We start from the raw sequence: 15,445 nt of genomic DNA, 5'->3' as shown, positions 1-15,445 counted from the left end.
TTGACATGACACTCACCCACGGGCGACATGGAGGTGCCTGTGATGAAGAGGCAGATGAGAAGCAGAAACGGAGTCATCCTTCTGGACCAACCGCCAGAAACACACTGGAAAATCTTCTTAATACTGGTGTTCCTTTGTCCCCTTCTCTTTCAAGCACTTTTTTTTTTTTTAAAGGCCTCTAGGCTCTCATGAGAAAGACTTTATCAGCACTGGTAGGGGTGTTATCAGAGGAAGAGGATGAGGATGAGTTGGATAAGGTGTCCACAGCTCTGGCCTTGGCCCCAGAGAGAAGCACTGCTTTACACTGTCAACAGGTTCCTTTATTGACAGTTTTCTTTAGGAGGAAAAAAAAAAAAAACCAACCTCATAATCCCTCATCCTCCTATTGTTTTCTCTCTAGAATTCCCTGCAATGAAACCTCCAGTATCTTATCCTGAAGGGAACTCTAAATGAGGGACATCCCTTCACATCAAATTCTTGCTTTGTGACTTCTTGGAATTGATTTCACAATGTTGCAGCCATAGCATTGCACACTAAATGAGAATGGATAAAGCCAAATAGCTGAAACTGTCTTGGTCAGATGGTCGAGGAGCTTACAATAGCACACAAAACAAAGTAGTAAGGACAGGTGTGGGACAGGGACAGTATTCTCTCGAAATAAGCTCCTGAGTTTGTTTCATTATGGTCTTTGGCCTCAAAACTCCTACAAGAAAAAAGATTTAACAAGAAACAAGGTTTTCGCCCTTTCATTTTTAATTTTTATTTGTTTATTTATTTTGAGACAGTCTGGCTCTGTCACCCTGGCTGGAGTGCAGAGGCGTGACCTCGGCTCACTGCAACATCTGCCTCCCAGGTGTTTACCAATTCAAGTAGCAATACCTCATGTTTTCATCCTGTCTTTGTCCCCAAAATTAAAAAATGGCTTAATGTGATTTATTTCACTAATTCTCGTATTAAGATGGGGTAGGAGCTTAAAATTAGAAACTACTCATTAACACTCTGGAAAATTAAATGTCAACATTTACTAAAGTTTCACTTCTAGACAAAGGAGGGCACATGTAGGGACCGGTATATTACATGTCACAGACATGGTATATTCCATGTCACCGACACAGCCTTAGGAATTAGAGGTTTGGAGTTTGCTAGCTCCCTGACATTCTGCAGTGTTGTGGACTCCTGAGAATTAGCAAGCACTATCACTGAAGATAATGTAAAGGGGAAGGATAAAAAGGTAGGGAAAAGTCGCTCTTTGAAAAAAAAAATACTGTGTGATACAAGGGTCTGAGGGAAACCACAACTTTCCTACTCCAATCTTACTTTGACTTGATGCTTTGGGCTTCTATTATTCCTGCACTTGCTTTTATCTGTGTAACTTTTCCCAATAACCACAATCCTGGTGACTGGAAAAGGAATAGTATCTTTGGGAAGTTATCCTTGAACTTGTTTCCATAATCTCTTAGCACAATTTTTTTTTTCAGAGGTGGGGTCTTGCTATGTTGCCCAGGCTGGAGTGCAATGGCTATTTATATGCACTCCATAGCACACTGCAGCCTTGAACTCCTTGGCTCCATGGATCCTCCTCCCTCAGCCTCTCCAGCAACTGAGACTACAGGGGCACCATGAGCCCGGCTTCTCAGCACAATTTTTAAACCAATTTCAGTGACATTCAAATGATCATGGCCCCTTTCTTCCAAGGATGTCTGTTCAATTAAACATCAGTGCTTACTGGGGCCAGGTGCCATGCTAATTCACTTGTTTTTGACAATAGTAAAGGTACAAATGGTCCCCAGAAGGACAGCGTTTATGGTCCAGCAAGGGGTTTCCATTGATCTAAAACTGTAGTTAGCTGCTTTATGACTAACATTAATGGGACACAGGGAATTTGACCATTAGCTTGGTAAGTTGTGGTTTGATGGCAGCAATGGATGACTCTGCTGTCTCACTGCAGGGTAGTGCTGCTAAGAACCAGTGCTTTAAACAGAAAAAACAACCCCCCACAACTTCCTGTCCTTAGGAAGCCATCTGAGGGCTTCATATGTGTTGCAGAGAAACAAAGGACGTGTGCATGAGATAAACTCAGACTTGTTGCCAGGATTGATTGCTGGAGTCAAGGACTTTCACCAGATAGCCTTTGGTTCTGTAAACAAAAATTCCCAGGATAGTAAGATTTTTTTTTTCCCTTATTTTTATTTTTTCCATTTTAGTTGACCTGCCCTTTCATTTTTTACTTTTTTTTTACTTTTTTTTTTTTTTTTTTTTGAGACAAGAGTCTTGCTAGGTTGGAGTGCAGTGGCGTGATCTTGGCTCACTGCAACCTCTGCCTCCCAGGTTCAAGTGATTCTCCTGCCTCAGCCTCTTGAGTAGCTGGGATTATAGGGATGTACCACCATACCCAGCTATATTTTATATTTTTAGTAGAGATGGAGTTTCACCATGTTGGTCAGGCTGGTCTTGAACTCCTGACCTTGTGATTCACTTGCCTTGGCCTCCCAAAGTGCTGGGATTATAGGCGTGAGCCACCACATCCAGCCTCATTTTTTTACTTTTTATGAAGAAAAATTTCAAATATATAAAGAACAATATTGAATAGCTAGTTACAATTACTAATATTTGTTCAATCTCATCTCATTTACATACCAGTATGCATTTCTAACATATAGTCCTTTTTTTACATAATCATGATGCTTTTATTACAACTATGAAAATCTGTAATAATTCCTTACTTCATACGTAGTCCATATTTAAATTTCCCAATAGTCCCAAATATTTCTTTTTATTGCTGGATTGAGTGAGGATTTAAACAAGATTTATATGTTGCATTTTGTTTGTCACTTAAATTTATTTTTATTGGCCGAGCACAGTGGCTCACGTCTGTAATCCCAGCACTTTGGGAGGCTGAGGTGGGTGGATCACCTGAGGTCAGGAGTTTGAGACCAGCATGACCAACATGGCGAAACCCTGTCTCTACTCAAAATACAAAACTAGCTGCGTGTGGTGATGCATGCCTGTAATCCCAGCTACTCAAGAGGCTGAGGCAGGAGAATCACTTGAACCTGGGCGGTAGAGGTTGCAGCGAGCCAAGATTGCACCACTGGACTCCAGCCTGGGCAACAGAAGGAGACTCTGTCTCAAAAAAAAAAAAAAAAAAAAAAATTATCCACCATCGTTTTCCCTCCTTCCTTCCATCTGTTGAAGAAACCCCATCATTTGTCCTATAGAATGTTCCACATTTTGGGTTTGGTGAATTGCTTCTTTGTGGTGTCTTGTAGTCTCTCCTCCCCCATATTTAATGATAATGCTTGTTCATACATTATATTTTTTCTAAATTACGTGCTATTAGAATTTAAAAACAAAAATACTCTGGTGACACTGAGGGACTTTAGTGTACAGAAGGCAATGTTAGAAACAGACCAGTTAGCAAGAGGATAAATCAGTCTAGGATACATCTGAGGAAGAGTAAAACAGTTTGAGAGCTACCATCATATAAATGGTAACTGAAATAGGGGAGATGGGTGAGATTACGCTCACGGAAAATGGGGTCCAAGATGGAACCTTGGGGAAGCCTAACATTAACGATGTGGGCAGAGGAATAGGATGCTGTAAAAGAGACGAAGTAGTCAGAGGAAGCCCGAGGGTGGAGTCGCAGGAGCCGATGTTCACGGAGGAGGGGTTGCCCAGTGTATGAAGCATTCATAAAACATACATAAACATTTATAAAGTAGGCAATCTTTTTTTTTTTTTTTTTTTTTTTTTTTTTTTTTGAGACAGGCTCTCACTGTCACCCAGGGTGGAGTGCAGTAGTGTGATTTCAGCTCACTGCAGTCTCTGCCTTCGGGGTTCAAGCAATTCTCCTGCCTCGGCCACCTAAGTAGCTGCGATTACAGGTGTGCAACACCATGCCTGGCTAATTTTTCTATTTTTAGTAGAGACGGGGTTTGCCATGTTGCCCAGGCTGGTCTCAAACTCCTGAATTCAAACTATCCACTCACCGTGGCCTCTCAGAGTGCTGGGATTACAGGCAAAGTAGGTAATCTTATATTCAGTAGGATTCATTAAAAATAACCTATACATTTATCCTAAGGAAATATCATTAGAGCCCATGGGAGACGAGGAGTTAGGACTTATTTGGGAAAGTAACAAAGGTTGACAGTGATAAATCTCAATTAAAACTCTGAAGAGTTGTGGTGAAACTGAGCTCTAAAATCTAAGCCCCATTTTTCCGTGAAATCTTTCCAGATAGATTTTAAAAGTCAACCTATTTGTATTTGTTTTGAAAACACCTACCATGTGCTTACTGCTGCACCCTGACAAGCAGGATACCACGTTAGCATTAACAAGACCTCTGGTTATATCTCCTCTACTCACCAGTCACCATGCTCAGCAGTCCTCCAGTCACTCAGTCTGGTATTTGACCACAGGATGCACTGAGGAGTTGTGACACAGATGCCATCTCTGTACCTCGGTTCCTTTCTCTTTAAAGCAATGGTTAGACTAGATCAAGGGTTCTCATCAGAATCACTAGGAGGGCTTGTTGAACACAGATTTCTGGCTCCACTCCTAGTTTCTGATCCAAAAGGGACCAGAGAACTTGCATTTCTAACAGCTGCGGATGACATGCTGCCGCTCTGGGGACCATGTTCTGAGAACCCTTTTACTTTTTCCACCTCTAAAGCCTATGCTCTCTCGGCAAAACTGCATTACTTACACTCGGTAATAGCTTTAACACTGTCATTACGTGCCTTTAATCCACTACGTTTTTCCCCTCTATTGTGGTAAAATATACATAAAATCTATCATTTTAACCACTTAAGTGTACATACAGTTCAGTGGCATTAGGTACATTCGTATCGTTGAGCAACCATCGCCACCACCCTCCTCCAGAACTCTGTCCAATTTCCCAAACTGAAACTCTGTATGCATTAAACAGTAACTCCCTCATCTGTGGCAGCCACTATTTAACTTGGTATTTCTATGAATCTGACTACTCTAAATACTTCATATAAGTGGAATCATACAGTTATTGTCCTTTTGGGACTAGCATGATTTATTTAGCATATGTCTTCAAGGCTCATCCTTTTTACGGCATGTGACCAAATTCCATTCTTGTATGGCTGAATCCTCAATTGTGTGCACACACCATATTTTGTTTATCCATCCATTTGTTGGCGGACATCAGGTTGCTCCTACCATTTGGCTATGGTGAATGCTGCTGCTATGAACATGTGTATATACATGTCTGTTTGTCTCAACTTTCAATTCTTTTGAATATATACCCAGAAGTGGAATTGCTGGATCACATGGCTGTTTCATTTTCTGAGGAGCCACCATACTGTTTTCCACAGGAGATGCATCATTTTACATTCCCACCAGCAGTGCCAAGGGTTCCAATTTCTCTACTTCCTCACCAACATATTTAATTTTCTGCTTTTTCTGATAATAGCCATCCTAATGGGTGTGAAGTGGTATTTCGTGATAGTTTTACCTTTCCTTAGTTATTAGTGATGTTGAGCATCTTTTCACGTTTATCGGGCATTTGTGTATCTTCTTTGGAGAATTGTCCAACTCCTCTGTCCATTTTTTAGTTTTTGTTAGGTTCACTCTACTTTAAAGTAAGCTTGTCCTACCCATGGTTCACAGGCCGTGTGCAGCACAACACAATTCGTTTTTTTTCCCTTTTCCTTCTTTTCTCTATTTTTTTTTTCAAATTCATAAACTTTCTTAAAACATTGGAGTTTTTTTTTTTTTTTTTTTTTTTTTTTTTTTTTTTTTTTTGCGTTTTGTTTTAGCTCATCAGCTATCACTAGTGTTAGTGTATTTTATGTGTGGCCCAAGACAATTCTTTTTCTTCCAGTATGGCCCAGGGAAGCCAGAAGATTGGATACTCCTGCTTTAAACTTCAAATTGTAAGCTCCTTAAAGGCAAGGAATCATGTTTTTATTTTCCTTAAAAAACCTAACCAAAACAAAAACAACCCTGTAAAGCTTAACAGAATGTGTGAAATATGTAGATACTATTTGTTGAATACAAAAAATGACTTAATATTTTCAGTCTTGTAAGAGCTGAAAGAAGAAACAAAAAATGTCTCGACAGTCAAAGACAGGTTTATTTTGAAGAATAAACCTCAGAGAGATTCTGGCTGATTTCAATCAGGAGCTTCTCTCTTATTGACTAAGGGTACTTAAGGGTTTAGGGGGGAGAGCTTACCTCAGGCTCAGAGTGTTTCTGGGTAGAGAAGAGTTTTTATTGTAGGGATGGAACGTTTCTGTTCAGAGGGGAGGTTATTTCGGGGCTGGCATGTCTCTAGTCGGAGAGGGCTTTAATTTCAGGGTTGGAATGTTTTTGCTCAGAGGTGTCAATTGTGGTTTATGGTCAGCTGACAGCCATTAGGCTGATGTTTTTTGGGCTGGATTTAGGCAGTTTTCAGTCAAGGCAGTGCTTGTCCAAGATGGCGATGCTCCTGCTCTGTCAGACCTTACCTTCTGACACCTTACATGTGGGTCAGGGTTTTCTACATGGTATTTTTCCCGTTTGGCTACCACTGTAAATTTCATACAAACTCTGAAAATAATGAATACTTAATTTTGGTGCATCCTTGAGCAATCTTCTTGAGTCCAGGAGCCTACACTGGGCAATCCAGGTGGTATGATACCATGGAGATCTTTCCTGTCCATCAGGAGATAAGGATTCAGGCTTACTGAGACTGCTGCTGCTGACTTTATTTATGGTTGTAGAGGTCACTCAACCTCTTGGTGGCTCTGGAAAATTAGGAAAATACTGATCATCTTAGGTTCAGGGAATAATTAGTGAAATGCCTAATTTTGAAATACAGGCTTAAGGAAGAGAGCTTAATTTGATATTTTTATAAAAATGAATTTTAGAAGTAAAAAACTTCATACCTAGAAACAAAGGAAACGTAGTTTTTCTGGTTTTGTTTTAAAAAATGAGATGCTATCCTTCAAAAATTGAATAAGTATTTATTGTTCCAGAAGGTACATTGCTTTTTATACATATTTCATAAATGATACAGGATTTTACACATGTTCAATAGTTTGCTATTTGTTTAAAGAACTTTTCTCCATATCTTCCCTCCCTTGCCTCCCACACACCCTGAAAAGATTTGCTCATCGCACTGTGCTGTTTCTTCTTAAAAATCCTATGCACAAACAGGATAAACGGTTTAAAAATAATTCACACAACAAAAATAAATGAGGGAAGGAGCTGACAACTGGGGGTGGTGGTGGGAGAAGGAAGTGGGCAGAGGGTGAGGAAGTGGAGACATGCATCCTTTCATTCCATCATGCCAATGAAAGGGGTGGTGGCAGGAGTAGCAGCAGCAGCAATCCTGGCTGGCCTTCAACCTTTGCAAGGCACCTGGAGTCTGGGTTTGTCATTTAAAGTTTTTCTTTTCATACACAATGATCCCAAAGGAGAAAGAAAAAGAGAAACTCCTTGCCACAATGACAAAAAATGAATCATGTGAAAGAAAAGGCCAATCAGTGGTGTGGCAGCCCCCATCATCCTTTCCATCCTGCCCCTACAGCAGTTAAAAACAGGATATTAGACACAGATTCCTTTGACTCTTCAAGCGCAGATGTCATCTGGAAATATGGTAGAAAACGTTTTGACAAAGTAAAAGATTAATTTTCTTTCTCTCAATTTAAGATAAGAAAACATAGGGTGAAGAGAGTAGGCTGAAGGAAGCCCTAGAAGTATATTCCTATATAAAGACAAATTGCACCCTTTGAGATCAACACACTTGATTTACAAGAACTGAAGTTGTGGAGGTGGGAGGGCTCCCAAACAGTGTGGAAGTGTGTGTCCTTTGAGATGAACAAAGCCTCCAGACAAGGCAGTGCCATCTGGCTGGCCTGGAATGCTGTCACACAAGCAGATTAGCAATAAAATTATTTGGGTTGAAATGGCTACAGAGCCATGATTTTTAGCCAGTTTGTAAACCTTACATCTTCCTGATTTGGTAGTACAGCTGAACACCCCTCCTCTCTCTGACTTGTGTAGTGGAGGGAGAGGGGATTATCAATAGATACACATATAAAGGAGGGCAAATTTTCCTCCTGTGAAAGACTAATTAATAGAAAAACAAAACCAAACCAACAACCTCATGCAGTGTTGCCAATGAGTTTTAGACACTGATCCAGAGCACTGGGCTATACAGACATTTAAGAAAGTATTAAGAGATAGAGTATCAATTATTAAACAGTTGTAAGTTGGTTCCAATTATCAAATGGAAAAAAAAGAGTGTAGCCAAGAGGTACAGGTAGGTGGTCAGTAAAGGGGTGCAGGAGGGAGAGATTCCTGGTAACTCTGCAGAGACTGGGTCCGATTTAAAATAAATGCTAATGATATGCACTCAGATTGCCATTCACATATCATGAGAATTTGCTTTTCTGGTATATTTGTTTACTCCTATGTCAAAAATAGGGAAAGTTAAATTAAAAAAATAGAGCAGAGTGGGGTGCTGGTGTGTTACTGTTTTGCTGACTCTGCAGAGAAGATGCAAGAAACAAACACCCCCAGCGTCACTTTCTCTTTATGAATCTCTCAACTACGTAACTGCATCATTTTTATCCAGAAAGTGAGATACCTGGTTAAGACAATATTCACTAAGCCCTTTGATCTTATATTCCACAATGCCTGATCCTCAGGTTTTAACACTCCCTTCTTCCCTCAGATCCTTTCTGTTTTTGTTTTATAATTAAAGGTAAAAACGCTCTACCCCCACATGGTTCCCAGCTTCCACCTGCAATGCTTTAATTAAAAAGGCAAACAGGTGTTCCTTCTGCTGGGATTCAGAGGCTCTTTGCAGATCAATCTTTTTCACCAATTTGTCGGAGAGGCAGATGTACTTGTAATGGGTCTCTCAGTCTCTTAAGGTCCATTTCTGCCTAAAATAGAAACAAAAGGTGAGAAAAACTGGCTAGTGAAGCTTTCAATGATATGACTGTCTAGTGAAAAAAAGAAACTGTCTGTTCTCCATTACTGTGAGTCAGAGAGATCATCTCAATTACTCTCAAAATAAGAGTGCCTCAAAAGACAAAGCACTTTAACTCAGGTAGGACAACAAAGGGTGAATCCAAAATAGAAGCTGTCTTGGCAATTTCAGCTATCAACAAAGCCTCCAGAAAAAGCAGTGCTATCAACAGGGTAGGACTCAGGGGCTAAGAATGTAAGGGGCATCTGAGACACACATCTTGATAGTATTTCTCCAATGAGACGCCCTTTTACAACCCTTTGCCTGGAGCCAGAACTTTATGCTACTCAAGATTTTAGTTATTTATCCAGTATCTGTTTAGTTTTTACTTAGCCAATGAATTTTTAAAACAGCGTGTGTAGTCCATTGTGGTACTTTCAAAACTCACACATGCTTGTACTTCACCCTGGAGGAGCTGGACTAATGACCAAGCCTAGGGTAAGACTGAAGCATGTGTAGTTTTAACAGCTCCAGAGATGATTCTGATGCATTCCCTCCAGTTTAGAGCCACCATACATAGCAAAGGAAGACAGAAGTTCACTTAGGCCAAAGCAGGAAGATGGATTAAGCCTATTCAAAGCACAACCTCATCATCAAGAAGAGACAGGAAAGGCAGAGAAAAGCAACTCAACATTAAAGAGAATGGAAAAGCTTCTAGAGATCGCTGAAAAATCTCTAAAGTCACAAAGACTACAGAGAAAAGGAATGCGGGCTTAGTCACCAAAATCAAAGATAACACAGTGAGGAAAGCACATCCAGAAATTTGAAAGAGGTAGCTTTTATGAAAAATAAAATGTATCAATCTTTTCCAAAAGCATTTTCTAGTTTAATAATCCCTAACCTGTCCCTGGCAAAGATTTCTAGCAGTCTTTCCCTCTTACCTGAGTTTTACTTTTCCCCACTGCCACCACACATTTATGTGAAAAATCTTAGATCAATTATTATAGAAATAATAAAAAAGCAGAGAGAAAAGTAGAAACAGACAACTATAAAGAAATAAAATGAAAAAAAAAAAAAAAAAAAAAAAGCAGGCCTAAAAATGTCAATGTGCTGGTGTTAACAGGATACAGTGAACCCACCATCTTCTCACTTGCTTTTTATAAAACTTTCTAGAGAAATGTCCATGTCTAAAATAGTTGCTGTAATCAACTGAGGAATAACATACAAGAAGAAGAGGGTTGGAACATTCTTTCTGTTTCCTCATTTGAAGAACTGTGGCTGTGGATAATAATAATAACCATGCAAGATGGGGCTGGGATTTATTTTAAATTTTATAAAACTTACCTGAGCAATTGCATCCTTGAGTTGATTGTATTTCTCTAGGTCAAAACGTGACTTTTTGGCTCCTTTATGGAAAAATAATAAGTATTGTCTGTCTCTGGCTTCTGGATAAACATACTCCTAAAAAAATAAAGAAATTGATTTATTAGTCCTTAGCATACCATCGTCACAAAATATCTACTAACTGCTGCTTAGATTTAATACATATGTACACACGTGTGCTGACACGTGCCGTGTGAAGTAATTACTGCCTGAACATTTCTACTGTGAAACATGCAGAAGAGTACACACAAAATGTATATCACAATGAACATGTTCCTCATCACCAGATTTTATAAAAATAGAACACTGCCAACAATCCAGAAGCTCCCTCCTGCCCCTTCCCAATTACTCACACCTCTTTCCCCAAAGTAATCACTATCTTGACTTTTATGGTAATTGTTTTCTTGCTTTCTTTATAACATACCTCCTTAAGCATGGATTCCTAAGCTTCACAACTTAGTTTTACCTGTTTTATGAAGATGGAGTCAAATGGTATATATTTACATGGCTACTTTCACTCAGTATTATGTTTGTGAAATTCACCTCTTGTGTGTAGCTGCAGTCTATTCATTTCCATTATATTACATTGTATAACTTCATCATAGTTTATCTAAGCATTCTACTATTGATAAACTTTTAGGTTGTTTTGGTTCTTACGAATAATACTGCCAAAAACATTTCTGGATTTATCTCTTCTGTTGGAGATATACTTACGAGTGGAAATCTTAAATCACAGGGTATGCATGTGATCAAATGTAAGAAGTGATGTTAAATGGTTTCCAAAATGGCTGTACCAATTCTACTATCAGCAGGATATGAGAGGTACCATCATTCCACATCCTTGCCAATACTTGATATTGCCAGCTTGAAAAATGTTAGTGATTCTGTTGTGTATGCAATATTACCTCATTAAAAAAAAAGCTTTATTGATATATAATTCATATACCATAAAATTCACCCAATTAAAGTATAATACTCAATGGGGTTTATAATATAGTCACAGAGTTGTACAATCATTACTACAATTTTAGAACATGTTCATCACCCCCAAAAGGAACTCCATACCAGTACTTCAATGGTCAATTCTGCTCTTCCCCAAAACTCCCAGTTCTAGGTAACTTCCAATTCTTTCTTCTGCCTCTGTAATTTCTCTATTCTGGACATTTCATGTAAGTGGAATCATATAATATGCGGCCTTGTGTGTTTGGATTCTTTCACTTAGCGTAACATTTTAAAGGTTCATCCAATTGTAGCATGTATCAGTATTTCATTTCTTTTTATTGCCAAATAACATTCCATTGAATAGTTATGCCACATTTTATTTATCCATTTACGAGTTGATAGCATTTGGATTTTTCCATGTTGGGGCTATCATGTGCAACCCTGCTGTGAACACTTGTGTACAAGTTTTTGTGTGGATGTATGTTTTCATTTCTCTTGGAGATACACAGCATTTTCCTGATCACTAAGAGGCTGAGGCCTTTTCATTTAATATATTATTGGCCATTTGCATATCCTCTTTTAGAAGTGCCTGTTCAAATCTCTTGCCATTTTTTCTGGTGGACTGCCATTTTCTTACTGATTTGTAGAATTTGTATATTCTGAATATAGATCCTTTGTTGGGTATACATACTGCAAGTATCTCCTTCCAGTCTGTTTACCCTCTTCATGGTGTTCTTTAATAAACAGATGTTAATTTAATATAGTCTAATTTATCATTCTTCCTCTTTTGTGAGATGGGATCTTGCTATGTTGGCTGGCCTTGAACTCCTGGGTTCAAGTGATCCTCCCATCTCAGCCTCCCATGTAGCTGGGATTACTAGCACACACCACTCCAAAAACATACCAAATGGTAAAGACCAGCAACACAATGAAGGAACTGCATCAACTAACGGGCAAAAAAGCCAGCTAGCATCAAAATGGCAGGATCAAATTCACACATAACAACGTAAATGTAAATGGGCTAAATGCCCCAATCAAAAGACACAGACTGGCAAATTGGATAAAAAGCCAAAACATATTGGTGTGCTGTATCCAGGAAACCCATCTCACATGCAAGAATACACAAAGGCTCAAAATAAAGGGATGGAGGAAGATTTACCAAGCAAACGGTGAGCAAAAAAAAAAAAAAGCAGGAGCTGCAATTCTCATCTCTGATAAAACAGACTTTAAACCAACAAAAATCAAAAGAGACAAGGAAGGACATTACATAATGGTAAAAGGATCAATGCAACAAGAAGAGCTAATGATCCTAAATACATACGCACTCAATACAGGAGCACCCAGATACATAAAGCAAATGACTTACAAAGAGACTTAGACTCCCACACAATAATAGTGAGAGACTTTAACACCCCAGTGTCAATATTAGACAGATCAATGAGACAGAAAATTAACAAGGATATCCAGGACTTGAACTCAGACCCGGACCAAGCAAACCTAATAGACATTTACAGAACTCTCCACCCCAAATCCACAGAACATACATTCTTCTCAGCACCACATCACACCTACTCTAAAATTGACCACATAATTAGAAGTAAATCACTCCTCAGCAAATGCAAAAGAACGGAAATCATGACAAACAGTCTCTCAGACCACAGTGCAATCAAGTTAGAACTCAGAATTCAGAAACTAACTCAGAACGGCACAGCTTCATGGAAACTGAACAAATGGCTCTTGAATGTTGACTGGATTAAACAATGAAATGAAGGCAGAAATAAAGACGTTCTTTGAAACCAATGAGAACGAAGACACAACATACCAGAATCTCTGGGACACATATAAGCAGTCTCTAGAGGAAAATATATAGCAATATATGCCCACATGAGAAGCAAGGAGAGATCTAAAATCGACACCCTATCATCAAAGTTGAAAGAGCTAGAGGAGCAGGATTAAAAAAAACCTCAAAACCTAGCAGAGGACAAGAAATAACTAAGATCAGAGCAGAACTGAAGGAGACAGAGATATAAAAAACCCTTCAAAAAATCAATACATCCAGGAGCTGGTTTTTTGAAAAGATCAACAAAATAGACCACTATCCAGATTAATAAAAAAGAAAAGAGAGAATAATCAAATAGATGGAATAAAAAGTGATAAAGGGTATATCACCACAGATTCCACAGAAATTCAAACCATCATCAGAGATTATTACAAACAACTCTATGCACATAAACTAGTAAACCTGGAAGAAATGGATAAGTTCCTGGACATTTGCATCCTCCTAAGCCTAAACCAGGAAGAAGTCGAAATCCTGAATAGACCAATAGCAAGAGCTGAAGTTGGGGCAGCAATTAAGAGCCCACCACCCAAAAAAAGCCCAGGTCCAGATGGCTTCACAGCCGAATTCTACCAGACATACAAAGAGGAGCTGGTACCCTTCCTTCTGAAACTATTCCAAACAATCTAAAAAGAGGGAATCCTTCCCAAATCATTTTATGAGACCAACATCATCTTGATACCAAAACCCGGCAGAAACTCAGCAAGAAAAGAAAACTTCAGGCCAATATCCATGATGAACATAGATGCAAAAATCTTCAACAAAATACTGGCAAAACAATTGCAACAGCATATCAGAAAGCTTATCCACCATGATCAAGTAGGCTTCATCCCGAGGATGCAAGGCTGGTTCAACATACACAAGTCTATAAACATAATTCACCACATAAACAAAACCAAAGACAAAAACCACATGATTATCTCAATTGATGCAGAGAAGGCCTTTGACAAAATTCAACAGCCTTTATGCTAAAAAGCCTCAATAAACTAGGTATTGACGGAACGTATCTCAAAATAATAAAAGCTATTTATGACAAACCAACAGCCAATACCATACTGAATGGGCAGAAACTGGAAGCATTCCCTTTGAAATCTGGCACTAGACAAGGATGCCCTCTCTCACCACTCCTATTCAATATAGTACTGGAAGTTCTAGCCAGAGCAATCAGGCAAGAAAAAGAAATAAAGAGTATTCAAATAGGAAAGGAGGAAGTCAAATTGTCTCTATTTGCAGATGACATGATTGTATGTATATCTAAAAGACCGCACCATCTCGGCCCAATATCTCTGGAAACTGATAAGCAACTTCAGCAATGTCTCAGGATACAAAATCAACGTGCAAAAATCACAAGCATTCCTATACACCAATAACAGACTTCAAGAGAGCCAAATAAAAAATGAACTGCCATTTACAATTGCTACAAAGAGAATAAAATGCCTAGGAATACAATTAACAAGGAACATAAAGGACCTCTTCAAGAACTACAAACCACTGCTCCACGAAATAAGAGAGGACATGACAGATAAAGAAACATTCCATGTTTATGGTTATGAAGAATCAATATTGTGAAAATGGCCATACTGCCCAAAGTAATTTACAGATTCAACGTTATCCCCATCAAGCTACCAATGACCTTCTTCACAGAACTGGAAAAAAACACCTTAAACTTCATATGGAACCAAAAGAGAGCCCGCATAGCCAAGTCAATTCTAAGCAAAAAGAACAAAGCAGGAGGCATCACACTATCAGACTTCAAACTATACTACAAGGCTATGGTAATCAAAACAGCATGGTACTGGTACCAAAACAGAGATATAGACCATTGGAACAGAACAGAGGCCTCGGAGGCAACACAACACACCTACAACCATCCAATCTTTGACAAACCTGACAAAAACAAGCAATGGGGAAAGGATTCCCTGTTTAATAAATGGTGTTGGGAAAACTGGCTAGACATGTGCAGAAAACAGAAACTGGGCCCTTTCCTGACACCTTACACTAAAATGAACTCCAGATGGATTAAAGACTTAAACGTAAGACCTAACACCATAAAAACCCTAGAAGAATATCTAGGCAAAACCATTCAGGACATAGGCGTAGGCAAGGACTTCATAACCAAAACACAAAAAGCATTGGCAACAAAAGCCAAAATAGACAAATGGGACCTAATCAAACTCCACAACTTCTGCACAGCAAAAGAAACAGTCATTAGAGTGAATCGGCAACCAACAGAATGGGAAAAAATTTTTGCAGTTCACCCATCTGACAAAGGGCTGATATTCAGAATTTACAAAGAACTAAAACAGACTTACAAGAAAAAAACAAGCCCACTCAAAAGTGGGTGAAGGATATGA

The 15,445-nt window shown here is 39.0% G+C and overlaps 2 protein-coding genes across 12 annotated transcripts in view; both read right to left on the bottom strand.

Annotated features, from left to right (window-relative positions):
* The window catches only part of OIT3 (oncoprotein induced transcript 3), a 45,515-nt gene extending 38,653 nt beyond the window's left edge, over window positions 1-6,862 (bottom strand). For 3 of the 4 annotated variants that reach the window (XM_010339268.3, XM_074382372.1, XM_074382373.1), the window contains exon 1: window positions 17-6,862. In XM_010339268.3, coding sequence (XP_010337570.1) covers window positions 17-77 — 61 coding nt within the window. In that variant the 5' untranslated portion in view covers window positions 78-6,862. The remainder of the gene's footprint in view (window positions 1-16) is intronic. The other variant, XM_074382371.1, reaches the window with a different exon arrangement.
* Window positions 6,863-6,954: 92 nt separating this feature from the next.
* Window positions 6,955-15,445, bottom strand: part of MCU (mitochondrial calcium uniporter) — a 229,247-nt gene continuing 220,756 nt past the window's right edge. For all 8 annotated transcript variants that reach the window (XM_039478332.2, XM_039478333.1, XM_074382378.1 and 5 more), the window contains 2 exons: window positions 10,274-10,390; window positions 6,955-8,903 (listed from right to left, as the gene is read on the bottom strand). In XM_039478332.2, coding sequence (XP_039334266.1) covers window positions 8,826-8,903; window positions 10,274-10,390 — 195 coding nt within the window. In that variant the 3' untranslated portion in view covers window positions 6,955-8,825. The remainder of the gene's footprint in view (window positions 8,904-10,273; window positions 10,391-15,445) is intronic.

This window comes from Saimiri boliviensis, chromosome 12 (genome assembly GCF_048565385.1).
Source record: "Saimiri boliviensis isolate mSaiBol1 chromosome 12, mSaiBol1.pri, whole genome shotgun sequence".
Taxonomy (NCBI): Eukaryota; Metazoa; Chordata; class Mammalia; order Primates; family Cebidae; genus Saimiri; species Saimiri boliviensis.
Note: the sequence above shows the minus strand (reverse complement) of the source record. Positions and strands in the feature narration are given on the sequence as shown.